Here is a 24,739-nt window from a genome sequence, read left to right as displayed (position 1 = left end):
TCGGTCAAAACCAGTTTTGACCAAATCCGATTTCCGGATTGGATCGGATCCAAAGCCCCAAACCGGTTTTTGTGTGCATCTCTACTACGGATAATGACTTGAAAGGGTAACTAACTATACATTTTGTATTTATTTGGCCACTTAATTTTTTTTATGCACTCTTAACCCTTGAACTTGTTTTTTTTTTGTTTAAAACACACCGCTATTACCTGCAATAGCAGGTAAAACCTATTTTGGGGTTTTGAGTTTCACCTCCGACGACATTTCCGGCGGACGCAAGCTCCGGCGACATCTCTGGTTGTCTTCTCCAACGACATTTCCGGTTTTTTTGTTTCAATCTTCTCCATCGTTAAATCACATAAAAATAAGTTCAAAAAATGTTTCTTTAATCTTGTTTCTTCTCTTTCGTAGAAAGTATGCCCCACTTCAAGATGTTCAGATCCCATATCAGCAAAAAAATAATGTTTGGATTCATCATATTTGTTTAGGTAGAAACTGTTAAACTCATTATCGCGAAAGGAAACCCACATTTCGTATGCGACACTAGGGTTCTTGTAAAACCCTACAAAGAAAAGGGTAAAGTTCCCGATAAATTCAAAAAACAATAACAACAAATTGATTGTAGTGAGTTTTCCCTAGTTGGGTTTGATTAACGCGACCCTTTCGATCTTCAAATAGGTACGCTCGTTTAAGAATACAAATCTTCATCGTTAAATATGGTAATTCCGTTGGTGAGTGTTGAGTTTTTGTTTGAATCAGAAGCGATAATGTTGTACAACAGTCAAGATCTGTTATGGCAGAAAAAGCTTGAAGTACAAGCGAATCTGCAACACCCAAACTCAAACATCAAAAAACCCTAAATGGTTTCAAAACCCATTTAAATATGGAGATTTCTAATTTTCACGGAACAATGATGTGTGCGTTGGATGTGTTTCAATTGATAAAGAGAGAATCTGGGTTTAAGTTCTTGAGTTCTTTATCTTCCTCTTCAAGATTTGAAATTTCACACACAAACATCAAGAACACACAGTTGGGTGTGTTTTGTGAGTTCAATTTCTGATTTTTGTGTTCGATTCCTTCACACACAAACACGAGCTTCTGGGTTTTATTGAAAAAATTAAGATTTGATGATGAAAATTTTTGGGTTTTTAACATTTCCAGTAAAAAAGAGGTCTCGCCGGGAAATCGTGTTTGACCGAAGAAGATGATCGGAAAATCATGTTTGGCCGGAAACCGGCAAAATCTATTATTACTGGTCATGATATAATGTATACGTTTCAACAAGTTCAAGAGTTAATAAAGCACATAAAATAATTTAGTGACAAAATATAACAAAAAACAAAAATACATTGCCCGCTCAAGTCATTATCCCTTACTCCTATGACAATACCTTTCTTTTTGAAAACCATAAAGAAAAAAATATAAATTCAAAACCAAAAGAAACCAACCTAAAATACAAAATACAGTTACAAACACAAATTTTGGAATATTTATAAAAAATATAATTATTTTGTAGATGAGGTCGAAGTTTTCTAGTCAACGGGAAACAACATAGACCGTCGATGATGGATACTATCCTCTCTCAGTCAAACGATAAGCTCGTGGTCAAAAGACGTTGCCTGACCTTGATTTTCGATTGCCGTGAGGTCGACCACACAGGAACCCAGTTTCTCTTTGGCTCCTAATTTTAGCCTATCTATTATCTAATTCTATATCTCTAGACCAGTGGCCTGCTCTTCCCTAGTTCACGAACACACACACACTTTCATCTTGACTGTGTGTAATTCATCAATGGCGATGCCTGTGGTAGACACCGAATACCTCAAACAGATTGATAAAGCTCGTCGAGAGCTTCGCGCTTTTATCTCCAACAAGAATTGCGCACCAATTATGCTTCGATTAGCGTATGAATACGATTCTTCTTTCTCTTAAATATCGATGCTAGTTCTTGATGATTATATCGAGATTCATGATGATGATGTAGGTGGCATGATGCTGGGACGTACGATGTGAACACCAAGACCGGAGGTCCTAATGGTTCGATCAGGAATGAGGAGGAATTTAGTCATGGCTCTAATAACGGACTAAAGATAGCTATTGATTTTTGCGGTAAATCTTCTATCTTCTAGTTGAAATTGATACATATTGAAGTTGTATTTTAGAATGAGTTGTATATATTGATTACTCGAATGGTTTTTATTTTGATATGAACAGTATTGTAGCCATGCTATTTTTTTTCTAATTGAAGCACTCCTTTTATCAATTGAAAGTAGGAGAAATTTGTTAATATGGATTTTGTGTTTCAAGGAGACTAGTTCTATAACTTCTGAGTTAATAAGTTTGATATTTATGTTGTGTGTAAATGCTAAGCTATTGCCAGGCAATCACTTTCTCAATATTGAAAGTTGTACTTTTGAGTTGGAATATTTCACTTTGATGTTAATTACCCCCAAATGATCTTCTTTTGATGCAAAGTTATACTTTTCAATTTCGTGTTAATCATCATCCGGTGTGATCTTATTTCGTTGTGAACTAGGGTGACAAATTGATTGCTGTTTTAGCTTAAATTTTTGCTAACCTGCAGTGTTTTACCAATCTGAAGTAGAGAGACTTTTAGTAGTGATAAAAACCCTAGCATTTTCTATTCTTGCTATATGAACTTTCTTGACTTGTGACTGTTAACTTGTACAACTCAAACACATATCATGGATTTCAGTTCTACTAAGTTATTTTTTCCATTAATCTTTTTGGGTTGCTGGTCCATTTTTTATAATCTTGGTAGTTCTTGGTTGTCATTGATTAAAATTTTGTTGCTACTAGACTTAATATTTCCCCCTACAAAGAGAAATGACTTTAACTTGAATTAAAGTACTTCTGTTTGTTACTATAATGAGTATCTTCTTTCTTACTGCAGAAGAAATAAAGTCCAAACATCCAAGGATTACATATGCAGATCTGTATCAGGTGATTTCAATGATACTAAAGTTCATTTTTATGAATTATGTTATGTATTTGATACCACCAAACAATTTGCTAAATTATTCATATGCTTGCAGTGCGTACATGCACTCAAATAATTTGCACTATATTTCCCAATGAGTTTAATTTTAATTCTAACATACACATAAGCACACATGTTATGTCATATGTGACATGTAAAGACTAAAGTACAACCAATTACTGACATGTTTAGGCTTTCTGTTTGTAGCTTGCAGGTGTTGTTGCTGTGGAGGTTACTGGTGGCCCTACTGTTGACTTTGTTCCTGGTAGAAAGGTATCTTGATTTTATCACATGTTTGGTCTTTTTCAATTTTTTTTCATTTGTTTTTTCTTTGGACCTAGTCGTATATTTCATCTGTTCATGCTCAGATTCTGTTTGAAATCTTACTCCTTTACAAAAGCAAGTATAAGAATATAATGGGAATTTATTCCCTGCAGCAAATTTACCTTTCATAACATGTTCTCTCTTTTCTTTTAGGACTCTAAGATCTCTCCTAAGGAAGGAAGACTCCCAAATGCTACCAAAGGTTTTTGATCCTACTTTTTTACATTAATCATTATCTTACATAAGAAGTGCATTCTCTTTTCAATAGCTTTTTGGCAGTTAAAAAGATGTTTCCTGACCAACCTATAAATTATTCAGTTTTATTACTAGATATTCTTGTTACAAACCTAACAATTCTGAAGTTTTTAAAAATCAAAAAACTTATATAACATCTTGTTGTAATACTTTTCAACAAGCAAATCACAAATTTATTTTTCATAACTTCTCAAGAAGTGAAATCCTCTGAGATTGTTAATCCCTTTAAATCTAAAATATTTTTTTTTCCAATAGATGTGATCTATACACATTCATAGTTGTTTTGATCTCCTCATTGTCATAGATATGGCTTATTTCTTGCTTTTTACAGTCTCCTGAGTCCTGATTTGGTTATGAATCCCTTCACCTGGTGGATTTTTTTTCCTTTATCTTCAGCACCACCAATAGTTCTCCATCAATCATTTCTTTCCTTATGCCATCCGTAACACCCCTCAAAATCTGAGAATAACACCAAATTATAACTTGATAAAAAGCAACAGTTCAACATGGTTACATAATGAAAGCAGAAGTTCCCATCTAGCAACTCTAATTATCAAATGTTACTACTATCCCTCCACAATAATATCAACCATATAATTAATACAATTCAAATGCCTACTAATAACCCAAAAATAGACTATAAGAAAATGATGTCTACAACTACGCTAGTTCAGTGCACCCAAACCCAAGAGTCTAGGGACAAGTGAGTACTTGTGAATGTGATGAGAGGCACATACTTACCTTAAGTGTTGATTGCACGAGACATTACCACAGACATTATATGCTAAGACATGGTCTAGATGTCAATTGCAACATGTAAACATGTCCAAATGCTCCAAACACTTTTTTTAGATTATAACAAATCCCCTCAATTCTCATGACCGATAGGTAATTATACATAACATAAATCATTTAACCTGCTCCAACTTTATAAAAGATTACCATTATGCAAGACATGAGTAAACAATAAAATGTAACAAGTATTATCAGCTTAAAAAAAATACTCATTTCGAAATGTAGCCGGTTTAGGAAAATGCTATGTACTCCCGTCAAGTTTAGACTAAAATCCAAACCACTCAACATTAGTAGATCTCATATACCTATAAAATATCATAAGTGATGCAACATCACCAACGAGCTTAAAATTACATGACAATCCTTCCTAAGTTTATTTGTTCCTTAAACCCTTTACAAAATAACCAAAATTTGCTCACAACAATGATACTAATAATCAATAAATATCACCAAGAATGTTGGTGATCATCAACACCTAAAATCCCCAACTCTTAAACCTTACAATATATTAAATTCACCAAAATGATAATAATAATGGAACAAGGATCATACCTTGATTATAAACTAGAAAACCCACAAATTATCGTCCTCTTTAACGACTCCAACCACCCACAGAGATTCAGCATTGAAAACTGCCCTTCATATTTCAAATTTGTATGTTGAAAGTAGGATCTTTGAATGCGAAGTTATTGGAAGTGGCAAAGGTTTTAAGAAATAGGAAAGTGGTGATTGTTTGAATTTAAGACACTAAGTGGAAGGGATCGCAAGCTAGAGAGTTTAATGGGTATAAATTGTGGCACTCATGCCTATAGAATGCGAGAAATCGTGTGGGTGTCTTTTTGTCATCGAATCTTAAAGACAACATAGCAGAAGAAGTTTAAAGATGTTGTGATAGGATCATGGTGATGAAGGTAGTTGTAGAGGAGTTGGTAGTGAACATTGTGTGTGCTTATGCCCTACATAATGGTATGGAAGTAAAGCTGGTGAAAACCAACACAAAATAAGCGGGTTTGGGTAAGAGATTTCAGCAATCAAGTAAACGAGTTAACATGAGACGACACAAAAATTAAACGGGTAAGGTGAGGATCAAACTCTTCTCACCCGTTTAGTGTTTCAACTCATCACGACATGACACATTTACAAGGTCTAAACCCTATACCCACTAGCCCGAAATAAACTCGACACGATATAAACGTTTTTCGTTAAGAAATTTCAACACATTTAAGTAAAAGGTTGACATGAAGCCACAAATTTTTTATAAGTAATGTTAGGGTCAAGCTCTTTCTACCCATTTGTTTGAATCCCGAAACAACACGACATGTTTACCAAGTCTAGATGGATTCTAGATGGATGGATCAGAAAAGAGGAGTTTATGGGAATGCTTGGATGGTTGTAGAGGGAGACTTCAATAGTCATATAGGAAGAGAGACTCATTGTTACCATATAGTGTATGGGGGTTTTGGTTTTGGTACCAGGAACGAATGGGGTCTTATGTTATTTGAGTTTGCTATTGCGTACTTTTTGGTGGTCTCAAGCTCCTTTAAAAAGAGGAATGTGCATTGAAGAGAGAATGAGGTATAATTACTTTCATTCTTTTTTTAAAGAGACAACTTTTTTGAATATACAGGGCTTCGAAGGAAGTCAACAAACTTACAATGAATGTTCCTGAACGGAGATTAAAAGTGGGGAAGTAGAGGGCATTAAGGAGGATAGGGAGGGACGAAGTCTTAGGTACATACCAAATCCTTTTTAGGGTATGGTTGTGTCTTTGGGATGAGGGAGTACATCTAACATTATTTTAAAAGATTACCAAGATCTTAAATTTTCTACTTGGGACTTGCCTCGTAAGAGTCATGATATTAAAAAAAGTTTATATATAAATATATGTGACACACATATAAAGACATAATATTTGTTGAATATTAATGTACATTTAATAAAATATTACAAGTTCGCTAGTTAACCGTAAAAGTGTTTAGCGTACTTGGTGGGATGGAGTGTTAAAGAAAGTGGAGTAGGGGGTAATGTGTAGGGGTGTTCCTTTGGATGGATCGGTTTGATCCGATCCAATCAAGTAAATCCAAATAGATTTCGGTTTTCAAAACATAGATCTGAATAGTCCAAACTAAATTCAAATCCGATCCGATCCAACCAAATAACAATTCGGTTGGATCGGTTTTTAGGAGGCAAGACATTTAAAAAATATATATAACTTAAATCTTAGCCAACTCTATAAAAGTAACTAAAAAAACTTTTTAGTTATGGATTATAATTTATAAACAACTACTAAGAAAAATTGATTGTAGTTTAATATATCATTGACAAAAAACTTTTGATAAGAAATACATATTAAGGCATTATATTGGATAAAAGATTTTAATAGTTAAAAAAATAATTTAGTAAATTTATCAATGATTAAAGATATATATATTAAAAATAAATAACAAGTTGTTATTCGGTTTTTTTGGACTATTCGATTCTTATTTTATAAACCAAAACCAATCCAAAATAATAATTCGGTTTAGCTTAAAATCAATCCAAAAATCCGAATATCCGTACCAAATAGTCCAATCCAAATTGTCCGATTAGACAATTCGGGTTTAACCAAATAGTGAACAGCCCTAGTAATGTGAACAAGTGGTGAAAGATAGAGGGAAAATTTGGTACATATGTTGATATATAAAAAAAAATGTGTTCAGGGTTCGTAAATTAGGCATTGTTTTCTAGTAGCTCTTGACTATCTCTATCTCTTAAAAAATTATCTCCTAACTCTTTCTTTCTAACATGTATCTCATACAAATTCCTTGGGTTTTTAAAGTTGAAGATCTTTTATCAAGCGAGATTGATATTCCGTCTATCAAAAATAAAGTTGGATACGAGGACGTTACGTCGGTTATATGGCCTGTTGTTTTTTTCTTTCCTATTAACGGATGAACGGTTGGTTTTCAACCGTAACTTATGGCTCGTCCTAGTCACGGGTGGGCTCGACTCGGTACGAGTCAATCATTGACTTGTGGTTTTTGTACTGCCTCACAATCCATATTGTATCATACTACTGCCTGTTTTCGGTTTGAAATGACTCCGACTCGTACGAGTTTGACAACTATGGTGCCATGGTGTATGCTTTTTGTCGATAACATTGTATTGGTTGTAAAGAGTAGAGACTAAATGGTAAGTTCTGCGGTTGGAGGACAACGTTGGAAGGGAAGGGTTGCGAATTAGTACAATGAAGATGAAATATCTGTGGTGAAGTTTTAGTGGGGAGCGTACTAATGAAGGATTAGAATTATATATAAGGGGAAAGTACAATGCCCCAAATGAGAATTTCAAGTACTTTGATCCATAAGGAAAGGGGTGTTGAGGACGATGTTAACCACCACATAAAGGGGGACAGTTAATGCGGAGGACATCCTTGGGAAGTTTGTGCGACAAAAGGTGACGCTAAAGTAAAGGAGAAAATATCGGTTAGGCTAACTATGATGTACGGATAAAAATGATGGCCGATTAGAAACATGAGAGGAAGATGTAAGTTGCGAAAATGAGGATGTTGTGACGGACATCGATAGTTCAAAAGGAGGCAACCGACAACTATAATTAGGAGGGTGGTGATGGCTACAATTGATGGTGCGAAGGGAAGAGGAGAGGTCACCTGATAAGGAAGTGGGTAGATAGTGTCATGTTAGGCATAAAGGAGTTGTGTCTATCCGAAGACAAAAGCTTACGAGGGTGTGGATGCTTAAAATCAAGGTAGTGGAGTAGTATAGGTCCTTCCGGTTTGGCTTTTTGTACAAATTCACCTTACTTTTATGCCCGTTTTACTTTCAGCTTTATTGCTAGTACTTGCTTTGTTCTTCAACCCCCCCCGTGCCTTTATTCACCATTGTGGGCTTGTGTTTCATACGCCATAGCTCATTTACGGAAGAAGTCTCTCTACCTTTGGTTGGAGGTACAACTGTCTACATCTAACTTCACCCTTACTTCATTCCTATGGGATTTTGGATATGTTGTTGTTGTTATTGCCTTGACGCAAATTGCACAAGTTGCATAGCTCTTGCCTGGCTAATTCATGAAATAAGATCATGGGAATATCCAACAAATTTATATTGCGAAATATTCTGGCTTAAGGTCTGGGATAAAATCTTCCCTTGACTCTTCAAGGCACGTAAAATGATGCTCTTCCTGAGGCAAAAACCGATTTGATATCTTGGTCACTTGAATATCAATCACTTGTAACATATTTATCATACAGAATTCAAATGAATTGTTAGATAACAATACAAGTTGGATTTAACGTTGTTATCATCAAAACTCAAGCAGGATAATAATACTAGTTGTTGAACCAACAACAGTTTGCATCATTATCTATTGCTCCTCATTTGACAAAATTTTGCATCAGTTTGACATCAATAATGCCTTCCTTCAAGGACCATCTTGAGGAAGAAGTTTATATTTACTAAAATTGTTTACTTCATTGTTTTCAGTGTCTCTTCCTACTCTTGTATTGTTTCCATACTTGTGTTACTTGATACCAAGCCTCCTTATTTTATACCATTACTTCTCATTAGATAGACAAACTATTCATTAAACCTGTCGGTCATGATAATAGTACAAATAAATACTTTATTACTGAAATTTACAAACATGCATGTTTTCATCAATCCTTTGCACATCATCTGTAAGGTGGTCCCTCATGTTTCACAGTAATGAAACACTTATATTCGTTTAATTAACTGAAGTTGTTATATGAATTGTAGGTGCACCACACTTGAGGGACATATTTTATCGTATGGGTTTATCTGACAAGGATATTGTGGCCCTCTCAGGAGGACACACTCTGGTAAGTGGCCACTCATTACTCGTTAGGAACATAAAACATGTTTATCATTTTGCTTGTTTCTTGATATGCTACAGGGGAAAGCACATGCAGATAGATCAGGCTTTGATGGCCCTTGGACCAGGGATCCACTGAAATTTGATAACTCATATTTTGTGTAAAACTTGCTCAACCCTCATTTCCTTTCTGTATCTGTAATAATATATATATATATATATATATATATATATATATATATATATATATATATTTTAACATGTCCTTAATTGCCCTGATTCTGCGGGACCAGGGAGCTTCTGAAAGGCGAATCAGAGGGGCTTTTGAAACTTCCTACAGACATCGCATTGCTGGATGATCCTGCATTCCGCCCTTATGTTGAGCTCTATGCAAAGGTAAATTGTGAAATTATTATTATTATATAATAACCAAATGTGATGCCAAGTAAACTTTGATCTTTTATCCACTGGGTAGAGAGGTTCCTTCCACTGGAGACCTAAAAGTGCACACTAAACGTGCCAATAAAAGCCAAAAATAACATCTTCATTTTTTATATACACATAAAAATAATACAAGTAGCTAAGACATGTCAATATACATGTCCACTGTAAAAAAATTCTTTTTAGTTTCAACGGACCTACTCGCATAGCTGCACTGCACCCCACTTTAACTATCCTGCCTTTATGTGGAGGATAACATCATCTTTTTTTTAATCCTTGTCATGGGTAACAGTGAGCCATTACTATTTGTCCTTGATGCATTTACTGAAAAGTACTAGTAAGGTAGATACGAAATTTGCTTAGAGAGAAACTGTTGGAAGTTGATATGTAATTGCTATTTATCTGTTTCTTTCTTGTTTATTAGTTTCACTTTGTTTTATATTACAAATCGACTAATTGGACCTAAAAGATCACTACTTCCTTAGAAATGTTCCATTAGGCCCTGTTTGTTATTTAGTAACACCATTTCAATATATTAATAATGGCAAATATATGTAACTTTTGAAAATATATATATCAATTCTTTTTTATGGTTTGACTATAATTTGGACGGCTATTATTTTACTTAAGGCAGCAATATTGTACTTGTACATATGATATAAGCAGTCCCCCCTCCTCACGTGGTAGGAACCTACCCATAACAACTAAAATGGGAACATATAAACAAACAAACATTAAAGTCACTAAAAAGACAGTTGTGTGATTGGTTTTAAGCTGGACTACCTTAGATTATTGGTTTTGACAGTTGGGACCCCTTTTCTGGTCTCTTCTCATTGTTAAAACATAATGAAATAAATAACAACCAATCTTAACCTGAGCCAACAACCTCACACAGATAACAGATTGTGGTTGTTATTAAGGTACAATGTTACTCATATAAAACTAAAATCCTCCTGTATCTACACAACAATGGAACATGCCTTAGATTAGATTCTATCTCAAACCAATAGCTAGCTGTACACTACTACACTATTATTTCTAATCTGGTACATTTACGCGTCCTTTCCATTATTATATAATTAAAAACCGAACCTTACTATAATTTTACGTTCCCCCATGTTATCCTAAATTATTGAACATTAGAATGTAATAATTGTTTGTTCAGGACGAAGATGCATTCTTTAACGATTATGCAATTTCACACAAGAAACTCTCGGAATTAGGCTTCACACCAACTTCCGCCAAAAAAGTTAAGGACGGCGTCGTATTGGCCCAAAGCGCTGTCGGTGTTATCGTTACTGCTGCGGTGGTTATTCTCAGTTACGTCTATGAAGTCCGCAAAAAGTCCAAGTGAAGTCGGTGAGTCAGTGGTACAACCTTCACTGCATGGGATACAAGTTGTTATAACATTGTTTCCCTGAATTTATTTACCTCAACATATATTGTATTACCATTATTTAAGTTTAAAAAACCCCAGAGACAATTTGACTTTCAGTTTGATTAATTAATAATAAATACCCTATAAATAATGGAGCCCTCCACAACATACGAACTTAAATTCCATTGTGTTGGACTTGGATCAATTAAAAATAATTAAGTTTCGGATCTGATCACATGCTTGATGATTTATTTTATTTATAAGTTTTTCTATTTTTCCACCACAACTTTTCTTTATCTTTTTCCTGTTTTTTTTTCTCCTTTAGTTCATTTGAAGTTAAGTAAGATTTACTTAAAGAAAAACCAGCCTAATATTCATTGATTTAATTTGGCAAAAAGTGTAAGCTATCAAGAACAATGTACAAGGGTGGATGCGTAACGTACAAGGGTTGTTTACAATGATAAAGTTAAGAAAATAATAAAAATTGATGCATTTTGGAGGGTTGTATGGGATTTGGGTAGGATTGATTAGGTATTTTTGCGGTGGTGTTGGGACATGTGCAAATAATTGAATCTGCCAACTTCTATACGTTATCTACCTAACCCTCCTAAACTCATGCAATTGGCGTTTCCTTATTTGGCACTGTGTGTTTGGTACATTCAACTCCCTTTTCTAACTTTTTCTCATACTTATTCATATTTTTCCCCCCACCAAAAATAATTACTTTCCAAACTTCCGATTTGTTAAAAGGTGGATATGAATTAGAAGTTTCTGATTCGGTTCTATAGCTTTTTATATGTTTCTTATAGTGTCTGATAAGATAAGAAGTAAGAGGCTAGTCTCACTCAATCGGATCAGATTCAATTAACAAATGTAATTAGATCTAACTCAATAAACAAGCTTCTTATTATCGTTACCTATTTTTTTAAACAAATAAAAAATAAAATACAATCTCTATATTAATATATATAATCACACGTTTATTTATTCCTTATAAATAATTCTTTACTACATGTAAAATTCACCACAATTTTAGGGTATGAGAGTGGGTGATTTCTTGTTAAATGTAACATCAAAGACCTTGTTATAGAAAGGACATTGAACCAGATTCTCTTATTATTCACTACTAACGTAATACCTTTATAAACCACGCCACATGATTCTTAAAGTATTTGGGTCGATGAACAAAAGTGTTTGCTTACATTGCATGATTGATATGGGATTTTTCATCGTAATGGTAACAAATAAGTTGCTATACATATGGTAAAAGCAACAAGAAAGCCTGAAAAGGCGCTTGCTTGCTGGGGATGGAGGAACAATAGTAAAAGAATTGTTCAAAAACATTTCAATTTTTTTTTTCTACGGCTGAAATATATATATATATATATATTAAAAAAGCCTATCAAGATGCAAGGAAAAAACAAACTACATTAAAATTGCCAAAATCGGGTTTTGTAAGAACCAGATCCAAATGACTCCAAGTTTACTGTTTTTATTATCAAACCAATCAAATGAGAAAGAAACACCTCTGTCAAATAATGCATCCTTATTTAGTTTTTTTTTTTCCTGATCAAAATAGAGTTGATAAAGTTTCGAATTCCACGTGCTTCAACATTTGCCGAATAAATACAATTTTGAAAACTGCAAATAAGCTCCATGCTTGTGGAAACACATGTTTTAGCATATTTTTTTTCACCATTGGTTGAAGTATTCACTAAAAATGAAGAACGAGACGTATCATGTGAAATGAAGAACGAGACGTATCATGTGAAATGGGATCAATTTTACTAATTTTTTTTAATGATTTCTAAAAAAAAGTTTTAATTTAATCATGAAATTGAATAATAAAAACAGTAATGACACCATTGGTTGAATCATTCATTAGGGTGTTGTTTGACATTTCTTAAAAAGCTCTTACAAACCATATTTGGCTGCGGACATGCAAAATTTTCTTATGCAAATTGTTTGTTTTTTAAAAAGCCGCAAGAAGTCAAAACATATATGCTCCCTTTTCTTCAAGACGACATGAGTTTAGGTCTTTCAAATCTCGCAGGTGTCTGTTGATTAAAAAAACATATCCATTGTCCTTAGAAAGAAAAACAACGTTCTAACTCTATTTTTTTTGGGACTGTTTCTTATCATTTAACTCAGGGGAGGATCTATGTAGGTGCACGGAGTAGTTTGTGGTACCCTCAAATTTTTAGGTGTAATGGAAATTTTTTTAGAATTTTTTTAGTGTAGTGCAATTTTTTCGGTGTGTTACTCTAAAAATTTGAGGGGTACCACGGGCTACTCCAGACACCTACATAGATCCTCCCCTGAGTTAAATGATAAGAAACAGTCCCAAGAGAAAGAGTTAGGACATGTTTTTCTTTCTAGGGTTAAGGACAATGGATATTCTTTTTTAATCAACAGACATCTGCGAGATTTGAAAGAAAAACACGTCCTAACTCTTTCTCTTAGGGTTGTTTCTTATCATTTAACTCATGGAAGGATCTATGTAGGTGCTTGGAGTAGCCCGTGGTACCCCTCAAATTTTTAGGCACAGTGGAAATATTTTGAGAATATTTTAGTGTAGTGCAATTTTTTTGGTGTGTTACTCTAAAAATTTGAGGGCTACCACGGACTACTCCGGGCACCTACATAGATCCTTCATTGAGTTAAATGATAAGAAACATTCCTAAGAGAAAGAGTTAGGAGTTAGGACGTGTTTTTCTTTCTAGGGTTAAGGACAATAGATATGTTTTTTAATCAACAAACATCTGCGAGATTTGAAAGAAAAACACGTCCTAATTCTTTCTCTTGGGACTGTTTCTTATCATTTAACTCAGGGGAGTCCGGAGTAGCCCGTGGTACCCCTCAAATTTTTAGGCGTAATGGAAATTTTTTGAGAATTTTTTTAGTGGAGTGCAATTTTTTTCGATGTGTTACTCTAAAAATTTATGTGTGCTACCCATGACATTTCGTTCTGACTCCGCCATTGATTTAACTATATTTTTTCTTTTTCCCTTTCATCGTACTGCGTATTATTTATTGTTTTCATGAGAGAAAAATACATTTAAAATCATATTTTCAGTTATTCTTGTTTTATAAAATTTATAATTATTTTTTATATATTTATGTATAAAATAAATTTATCAAAAAAAAATTGTTAATTTAAAATTGACTAACTATATACCTTACTTAATTTAGATTTATAACACAATATATATTCGTAATTTGTCCTCTTTGGTTTTGTAAATTTACTTTTTATTTTGTGTTGCTTAAGAACATAATATTTTTCTACATGAGTTTATTATAATTTATGTATCATTGTTTGTCTACCAATCCCTATAAATAAAAGGTATTTGAGTAATGCAATCATATGTTCCATATTCATAATGTCTAGTAATTTATAGCTTGGAAATTTTCGTCACATACGATGCATTGACCAATAGAAAAAATATAATCATGCACATGGAAAACTTTGGAAGTTTTAATTTAATTTTAATTTATTTTAGTAGCCGTACACTTTCAAAAATAAATAATAATTTTTTTTCCAAACTATAAACATTTGATCCATCTATATATATATATATATATATATATATATATATATATATATATATATATAGAGAGAGAGAGAGAGAGAGAGGATAATTTGAGAACCCATAGTTTTCCGAGAACCCGAGAACTAAAAGTTAAGCGTTGGATCAAAAAAAAGGATGGCCAAGATGCATTGTGACATTTTTGTAAATACATAGACAAAATAAGACACGAGGGTATGATTTTAAAATGAATCAGGGAGCATTTTAGGAATAAAATAATTATTTTAATTCCCCAGATTAAATCTCCCTCTCTCTCTCTCTCTCACATGTCGTCTTCTTCACCTAATCACCCCTCTTCCCTGGATCGACCTCAATCACCGATTTCCTCTATGATTTCCACCGCCTAACACCGCTACCGTTGATCTGGAAACAAAATCCATTTCATCGATCCATTATATCATTAACCGATCTCCAATGAAGATCCCCAATGATTGATAGATTGAACTACATGATGCCTGCGTCCTTCTTCCCTCTCGGAGTTTCGTGCCCTAAACTAGATTCTGAGTTCCGACTTCATGTTTAATGGTGCTTGCATTTGATTCTTCTTAACATTCAACTTTCTAATTCAATTCGATTTGAATGTTAACAGTGTTTACCTTTTTTATTGTTTTGTAGATCACTGTAGATGGTGAAATAATCGGACTTCATCATTTTAATCATATCAGGTCTTGGGAAGTGGAGATACTGGAAGGTATATTGTTTGAATGTGTTCATTGACTTTTCCAATTTCTATCATAAACTTATAATCAATTTGTTTACAATTTTATAGAGTTAGGGTTTATAGAGTTAGGCTTTTTTTAGTGAAAATTACAAGTTTAGTTTGATTTCCGTACAATGTTGGAATAAAAATCTAATTTGTATTGGAAATTAAAGTAGAGATTGCTGAAGGAATGGTCGGTTCATGAAGCTGAGTACAATAAGAACACTGTTTCTGATCTTGTTGGGGAAAAGAAGAAAGCTGAACAGGAGATTTTGACCCTCAAAACTGAGTTAAATACATGTAATGATAAATGGGGTCAAGAGCTCTCTAGGTTCTTAGGAAATCTTCAAGTGCTGTTAAAAGATGAGTCTTTATTCACTTTGTTCAAGAGAAGTTTTGAGAAAAAAAATCGAAAACTTAAAAGAAATAGACTGTGTTCTCAAAGACATAAAGGGTAGTTTTGATTCAGAACAGTTTCAAGAGGATCATTCAGTTGAGGTAATAATATCATCAGTTCTTACAATTTTAGTTATTTAGTTTCATGTTTTTTTTCTCTTTTATCTATCTCATTTCTTATGATTTATAGGAAAGTTAGGATGCTGGATTTGACAATGATTGGAACATTGGGATGCTTGAAGAGTTCAATGCAGAAGATAGTGAAGGTATTATAATTGGTTCACATGTTGGAAACACTTTGGATAAGTTGAATGCTAGAAACCAAATTCTTGGTGACCAATTTGGTAGTTTCTCAATACTGATTGATGACATGATTGCATCTTTGTTGAAAAAGGTGGAGGTAATAAAGAATACTATGCCATCTGTGGTTAAACAGACAAAAGAATTACAGGGTGAATTAGAGAAAGCTAGATTAATGTATGATAAATCCAAAGAAGAAAATGATGCATACCATGGAAGGGTATCTAAATTGGAGACAGAATTAGAAGCATCTGGAAACATGTGCAAAGAGATAAGCTCTAAATTAGTAGATTATCAGACCAAAGAGGATAATTGGAATGAAAGAGAAAGGGAGTTGTTTGCTCAAAGTACTTCCTCCATTAAAGATCATGGTAAGTTTATTATTATTATTATAATCAAACATTCATTTAATTATAATTTCTAGTGATTAAGGTCATACACTCAGGTAGTGTTTTGTTTTGCCCAATGGAATGGAATGGACAATTCCGGAAGGAATCATTTTGCTAATTTTCATTTCTCAGCCAGGGGGTGTTTGTTTTCAATCATGGAATGATATGAAAATTTTGAATAAAACCCATTTTTATGTATGTAATTTATGATGGCACAAATATTAATATTACATCAATTCAATTAAATTTATTTTTAAATAACCAAAAAGTGTTATTTTTATCATAAATTATTTGGGTTTTAATGTATTTTTATTATCTTTGTTGTTTCATTGGGTGTTTTTTCTTCACTCCATCGTGGAATGGAATGTGAATTTATAATATTACCCCATTTTCGTTTATGTAACTTTTAATGACACAAATATTTTTGAACTTTCATTTATTATTTTACTTAATTTTCAAGTTTCTTTATTTAAAAACAACTAAAAAGTATTATCCTTTATTATAAATTATTTGAGTTTTAATGAACTTTATTATCTTTAATTTTTTTATTTGTAACTAAAAGTTCATCAACTATTTATAGAGTTAACATTATTTGAGTTTTAATGAACTTTATTATCTTCAATGACACTAGCCTCATACTTTTATTTATTTACTTTACAAGGTACGAGAAATATTATATATTTACATGTGAATTATATGTGATTTTCTTGTAGAAAAATAACTATTTTTTTTTAATTTTCTGTGAGTGTTTTTGCATCGATCAATTTTTTTTTTAATTTTCTTATAGAAAAATAACTATTGTTACATGCTTTTGTATATGGTTAGTAAAACCTTTGTACATGCTTTTGTGTCAAATGGTAATATATTGCTATTTCCCACTGTTTGATAACCTTGGTATTTGATATAGGCTCATTTTGACTTTTGTTGTTGCTGTAATATTGTTATTTGAAGCCTTATTCATATAAGTCGTTTGAAGGTTATTCTTGATATTCTGGAAATGCTAAAAAAGCCTAATGTCAATGCAATGCTTCATTAATTTGGATTCCAGGTGTGTAGTCTCAATTAATTTCAGATTTCTTAGTTTTTTTTAATGATTTTTATGAACAAGTTTTATGTTCTCCTACAGCTGCTTTATGAATTGTATTTGGATCCCCTCACATTAATTTGGATTCCAGGTGTGTAGTCTCAATTTTTATCTTTTTTGTCGTATATAATAGCCATTGTATTAATTTGGATGTGATTCATATATTTTCATGTGAGTCACATGTAAATCACATGTGATCCACATATTAATCACATGTAAATCATATATGAATAATATGTGATTCACATGTAAATCACAAGTGAATTACATATGAATTACGTATATATGTACACATTCATATGTTATTCACATGAAAATCACATGTAATTCACATACTAATCACATTTGATTCACATGTAAATCACATTTGATTCACATGTAAATCACATATGATTCACATTTAAATCACATGTAAATCATATGTGTTTCACATGTAAATCACATGTGATTCATATGTGAATCGCATGTGATTTATATATGATGTCATATGTAAATGTGATTCATATGTGAATCACATGAAAATCACATATGTATTTTTGTAAGTGTTTTTGCATCAATCATTTTTTTTTAATTTTCTTGTAGATTTGGAAGAAATTGTGGTGAATATTGAAGAGGTGAAAAATGATAAATTGAAGAAAATAAGGAAATATTGACACGAAGACATGAAAACGCTTTGAAATTTGTAGCATTTTTTATTTTTTATATTTTATTTTGTATCGAATAAAATACTTGTACTATTATGTTTATAGATTAATTAATAAAAATGAGATTTTTTATGATTTACTTATGAATATTATAGTATAAGAAATATACATATATGCATTTGAAAAAATATGCATATATGCACCTAAAAATTTACTCTTAAAAAAAATGTAGTTTTTTTTTTTTTGAAAAAATTGCCATTTTTTTTAAATGCAGTTTTTTTTTTGAAAAAAATGTAATTTTCTTTAAAAAACTTGCAGTTTTTTTTGAAAAAAATGCAGTTTTCTTTAAAAAAATTGCAGTTTTTTTGAAAAAAAATGCAGTTTTTTAAAAAAATTGCAGTTTTTTAAAAAAATATTTTTTTCAATTTTTTCAAAAATTCATGTTTTCTACAAAAAATTAAAAAATCTGTATTAAAAAAAACGAAAAATATTATTTTTAAAAAAATCTGAAAAATTGATTTATGATGTAAATTTTTAGATATTTATATTAATATATTAAATAACACAAAAAATTAAACATTAAATGAGATTGGTAAGCTGACGATCATGTCCTTAATGAATTACTTTTGATCAACGCTCCACTTTTAATTCTTGGGTTCTCGGGAAACAATGAGTTCTCAACCGATCTCACCCCTATATATATATATATATATATATATATATATATATATATATATATATATATATATATATATATATATATATATATATATATATGTGAGATCGGTTGAGAACTCATAGTTTCCCGAAAACCCGAGAACTAAAAGTGAAGCGTTAGATCAAAAGTAATTCAATAAGGACATGATCGTAATCATACCGATCTCATTTAATGTTTAATTTTTTGTGTTATTGGAAACATTAATAAAAAGTTTTAAAAAATAACATAATTTATATATATATATATATATATATATATATATATATATATATATATATATATATATATATATATATATATATATTAAAAAAGACTGTAATTTTTTCAAAAAACAACTGCATTTTTTTCTCAAAAAAACTGCAATTTTTTTTTAAAAAAAACTACATTTTTCTTAAAAAAAGACTGCAATTTTTTCAAAAATAAAAAATAAAACTGCTTTTCTTTTAAAAAAAAACAACATTTTTTTAAAAAAAATCTGCAAACTTTTCAAAAAAAAGCTACAATTTTTTTTAAAAAAAACTACAGTTTTTTCAAAAAAACTGCAATTTTTTCAAAAAGACACTATTTAAAAAAAAAACTGCATTTTTTTAAGTGTATATATGCATATTTTTGGTACATTTATGCATATTTTTAGAAGTGTATATATGCATATTTCATATATTATAATATTTGTAAATGAATCATAAGAAAACTCATTTTATTTACTAATCTATAAACACAATACAATACATATTTTATTCGATACAATATAAAATATCAAAAACAAAAAAGTACTACAAAATTTCAAAGCGTTTTCATGTCTTCTTGTCAATATTTCCATATTTTTTTCAATTTATCATTTTTCACCTCTTCAATATTCACCACAATTTCTTCCAAATCTACAAAAAAATAAAAAAAAATAAAAAGAAATTTATTGATGCAAAAACACTCACAAAAATACATATATGATTTACATGTGAATCACATGTAATTCATATGTGATTTACATGGGAATCACATGTAATTCATAGGTGAATTACATATGATTTACATGTGAATCACATATAATTCATATGTGAATTACATGTGAATCACATGTAATTTATATATGAATTATATGTGATTTACATGTGAATAACATGTGATTTATATGTGAATAACATGTGAATTACATGTAATTCATATGTGAATTACATGTGATTTAAATGTGAATCACATGTAATTCATATGTGATTCACTTGTGACATGTGATTCACATATAATTTATATAATTCACTTGTGATTTACATGTGAATTATATGTGATTTTCATTTGAATCACATGTAATTAATATGTTATTCACTTGTGACATGTAATGTTTTTTTTTATTTATAAAAAACCATTTTTATAAAGTACACCATAATGCATTAACAAAAGCAAAGCAAACCAAACCAAACCTTTGTTTATGAGCGAGGAGCGGCCATTTGTTGCTTCTTTATCATGTTTTACCATGCTGTAAATAAATATATAAAAATAATGAACATAGAAAAAACAAGAACTATTGGATGAAATAGTACCTGATCATAGAGTAAGAGATGTATAGAATTATAAAAAATGACAAAAGTTGGCATACAACTGGATGGAATATTACCTGGTTAATTCCTTTGATCCTCCATATACCATGACTACACAACAGAGTAAGGATTTCAAACATATCAGTAAATTGGGAAGGAAGTTTTGTAGGCCTCATAACAATACTGTAAATTAAAACATAAAAATCATCAAATTAGAAGTAGATGCATTCATACAAATTAAAAAGAAATGGGTAGATGAAATGAGAGTATGTTAGAGCTCAAACGGATCTTACCAGAGGACTGGATTTCAAATTTAGAAATGGGTGGATGAAATGTGATTTATATGTGAATAACATGTGAATTACATGTAATTCATATGTGAATTACATGTGATTTAAATGTGAATCACATGTAATTCATATGTGATTCACTTGTGACATGTGATTCACATATAATTTATATAATTCACTTGTGATTTACATGTGAATTATATGTGATTTTCATCTGAATCACATGTAATTCATATGTTATTCACTTGTGACATGTAATGTTTTTTTTTATTTATAAAAAACCATTTTTATAAAGTACACCATAATGCATTAACAAAAGCAAACCAAACCAAACCAAACCTTTGTTTATGAGCGAGGAGCGGCCATTTGTTGCTTCTTTATCATGTTTTACCATGCTGTAAATAAATATACATATATATCAAGTAATTAAATAAAATGTTACAACACTATTCTTTTTTTTCTTTACTACAGAACTTGTCATAAAATGTTATAAATATCTCTCTTGTAAGTAAATAAAGAAAAAGAAACAAACTTGAACTTAGTGGTTTACCTTATATTATGAGGTGTAATAAATGTCCACTATGATCCTTGTGCCAAAGCAAAATCCACAGCCATGTCCAAGCTTATTTTCCTGCTCACAACATCCTGCAATATAAAGATCATTAAAAGTCAAAACCAAGCCACTGATTGTGTTTTATTAAAAGAAATTTAATGTGGTTAAAAAGACCAAAATATGATAACAGGGAGTAAATAAAATTAAACATGTACCTAAGGAGCATGACCTTTTACAACAACAAACTAGCCACCATCACCATCAACATCTTATATAATCAACTAAAACCTATCACTTTGGAAATTTATAAAATATTGAGTAACTGTCTTTGATGGAAGCAGTCATGACCATGAAATCTTGTTCCACATTAGATGAGATGAATATTCTCAAGACTATTGTACAACTAATAACTAATAACTAACAACTAATTTCCATCTTATAGAGTTTAGTTAGTTATAGTATAATTGGATCTCCATTTATTTATCAGAAATGAACATTGTCCAGAAAAGCCAACTGGAAATAACCATAAAGCAAAGGATAGCAAAAAGAAAGTTGTTAATCATGAAGAGTTTTTGCACAGACATTAATAGTAGAAAGCAGTATCACCTCCAAGAAAAAACAAAGCTACAACAAGATCTTGCTGATGTCTTCCTAGTAACACATAAGCATTTTTCAAAGCAGCAGCTTTCATGGTTTGGGATAAGAAACAGGTCAAAATTTAAGCATAATGAAATTCAATTTCTCTGCTTTTGAACAAATAAAGTTAAATCTGAAACAATAAACACAAATAATGAACACAGACAAAACAAGAACTATTGGATGAAGTAGTACCTGATCATATAAACAAAAATAATGAACACAGACAAAACAAGAACTATTGGATGAAATAGTACCTGATCATAGAGTAAGAGATGTATAAAATTATAAAAAATGACAAAAGTTGGCATACAACTGGATGGAATATTACCTGGTTAATTCCTTTGATCCTCCATATACCATGACTACACAACAGAGTAAGGATTTCAAACATATCAGTAAATTGGGAAGGAAGTTTTGTAGGCCTCATAACAATACTGTAAATTAAAACATAAAAATCATCAAATTAGAAGTAGATGCATTCATACAAATTAAAAAGAAATGGGTGGATGAAATGAGAGTATGTTAGAGCTCAAACGGATCTTACCAGAGGACTGGATTTCAAATTTAGAAGCAAAAGCATAGCTTATATCGAACAAATTCAGAAACAAACAACAAAATATCGTATCAAGTACAAATTCTCTTATATTCGGTGGTGATTTATATATGAAAGCAGCCAACAGAAAAGAATCAGAATCGGAATCAGATGATAACTACTTATTTGTCATGATTTTCAACAAAGCCTTAAGAGTGAAGAGCTCATTCGGTTTCGTTAACATTGGGGTAAATGTGAACCGGTAATTGTGACGAAAGTGTAAACATACACCTGGTATAAGCTTAGAGCCATTGGTGATGTGGCGTGCGTTATGTAAACATGTTGATCTGTGCCAATAACTTCATATGATCTCACAATGCTGTGAAGACTAGCCAAAATCCATGGTCTCTTGCTGTGGAAACTCAGCCCTTTCACTCTTGCTTTTGGATTCGAAATTCGCCAACATCTTCGCTCTGCTTTGTTAATCAATCAATCGCACAAACATCTTCAATTAGATTCATTTGATTCCGTGCATTGAAGACAAACCAATAAACCCAGGTTTGAGGGTGCGTGATAATTACCTTAGATCTGATTGATTGGGATACCGATTTGTAGGCGGTAACGAGATGGAATCGACCCTGGAGTTGATTTTGGGGGAAACCGACAGTTACAACGAGAGAATCATTGCCATCGGCGCCGGAGAAGAATGTTGATTTGAGAAGCGTCGGAGAAGAAGGTCGTTGGGGGAGGGGGCAGATGGTGGGTTTGAGATAGAGAGAGAGACCGACGATTCAATGTGGGATGTGAATTTTGTTTTCCCTAAAACACCCTTTGGTTTATTTGAATCAGATACCCCCTGTGTCTTATTCTTTTAATTATTTACAAAACGGCCATAATGCATCTCAACCTTCTATTATTTTGATCTAACGGTTCTTTTTTAGTTCTTGGGTTCTCGGGAAACTATAGGTTTTCAAAAGATCCTTCCTCTATATATATATATATATATATATATATATATATATATATATATATATATATATATATATATATATATATATATATATATATATATTTTCAAAGATATCAAAACAACAAATAATCACGATCCAATAAGCATAAGAGTGGAATTCTTGGGATTAAGTTTTGCACATGGAAACCGGAAAGAAACAAGAAGCAAAAGAGGTAGGTAAAGTCTAAAGACTAAAGAAGAAGACAACACTACAAAATAGCAAAGTACATGATATCCACAACCTACTTAACTTAGGTGGCTCTCACCATAATTATATAGTGTACTCACCTTAATTCGTACAACTATTTAACCCAAAACGTATTTTGAAGACGTGATGAACCACTACTTTTGATAGAATAAAGATAAAACAGAACTACCTACAAAATAAATAAGGTTGGTAGTGTCATACGCTGGGGCTACTAGGTACTAACTTTCGTAATTGTGGACACCAAATTCATGAATGCATAAATAAATGATTCTAGTTGTCATTGAATACAGAAAGAGTTTGAACTATACATTTATTTGTTGTTTAAAAAACTACTAGTCTTAACGTTATTAATTTTCAATGGTATTATATTAAGCTATCTAAATCTAAATTTTAACACAAAGTATCTTAATTGGTTCAACTTTAAACACATTATTAAACATAAATCATTACTAACGGTTAAGATGTTAATATTGTTCCACACATAATGAAGTTCAATAGTACGTGAGACTGATCAGGTGTAAACCATAAAAACTTTATTTTATTTAATTGGTAATGGTGATTTTAATGTTATCAACATATTTTAATTTAGTTATTATTAATATTGAGATAGACTAAGTTATATTTATTCACCAAGACTGGAGGTGCGAGGTGTACACTCGAATTGATAAATATGAACTTGGGAATATGGAGGTTCGGATGCAGCGCCCCTGGCGGGGTCTAAGGAGCAGAGCTTTTGGAGCTCGGGGCAGCACCCCGAAATCTAAACGAATTTATATATTAGGAAAGAGTATGGATATGCATTTTCCCGCCAAAACAAATGGTGACATCAGTATGATGTAAGATTCGGTTGTGTCTTATGACAACCTTTCTAACTACCGTTTTTGTCGCCAAAATGGATGTAACTACAATTTAATTTCTTTTCTCTCCTGTATAAGAACATAGTAAATGTTCTAGAAAAGGGTTGGATTCTCCGTACTCGAAAATTAATCATTTGATTCTTTCTATCTCTAAAAAAATAGCAAGGTACTTTTTGTGTTTCGAATTTGGAAGTGGCCTTACTTAGAAATTGTTATTCGTAGATTATCCCAAACAAGATTTCGTGATACCCTGCAAAAGGGTCGAAATCACAGATTT

The 24,739-nt window shown here is 31.6% G+C and overlaps 1 protein-coding gene across 1 annotated transcript; it reads left to right on the top strand.

Moving 5' to 3' along the window:
* Positions 1 to 1,700: 1,700 nt before the first annotated feature.
* On the top strand, positions 1,701 to 11,175 carry APX3 (ascorbate peroxidase 3). The gene is made up of 9 exons (XM_079085191.1): positions 1,701 to 1,904; positions 1,985 to 2,109; positions 2,915 to 2,964; positions 3,209 to 3,274; positions 3,479 to 3,527; positions 9,130 to 9,212; positions 9,287 to 9,366; positions 9,499 to 9,601; positions 10,812 to 11,175. Exons 1-9 carry the CDS (start codon positions 1,792 to 1,794, stop codon positions 10,998 to 11,000), a joined length of 858 nt encoding a protein of 285 aa, XP_078941317.1. The 5' UTR covers positions 1,701 to 1,791; the 3' UTR covers positions 11,001 to 11,175.
* Positions 11,176 to 24,739: the final 13,564 nt, after the last annotated feature.

Source organism: Lactuca virosa, chromosome 3 (genome assembly GCF_052849685.1).
Source record: "Lactuca virosa cultivar CGN04683 chromosome 3, Lactuca_virosa_CGN04683_v6, whole genome shotgun sequence".
Taxonomy (NCBI): domain Eukaryota; kingdom Viridiplantae; phylum Streptophyta; class Magnoliopsida; order Asterales; family Asteraceae; genus Lactuca; species Lactuca virosa.
The sequence above is the reverse complement of the archived record's forward strand: the minus strand, read 5'-3'. Positions and strand labels throughout refer to the sequence as shown.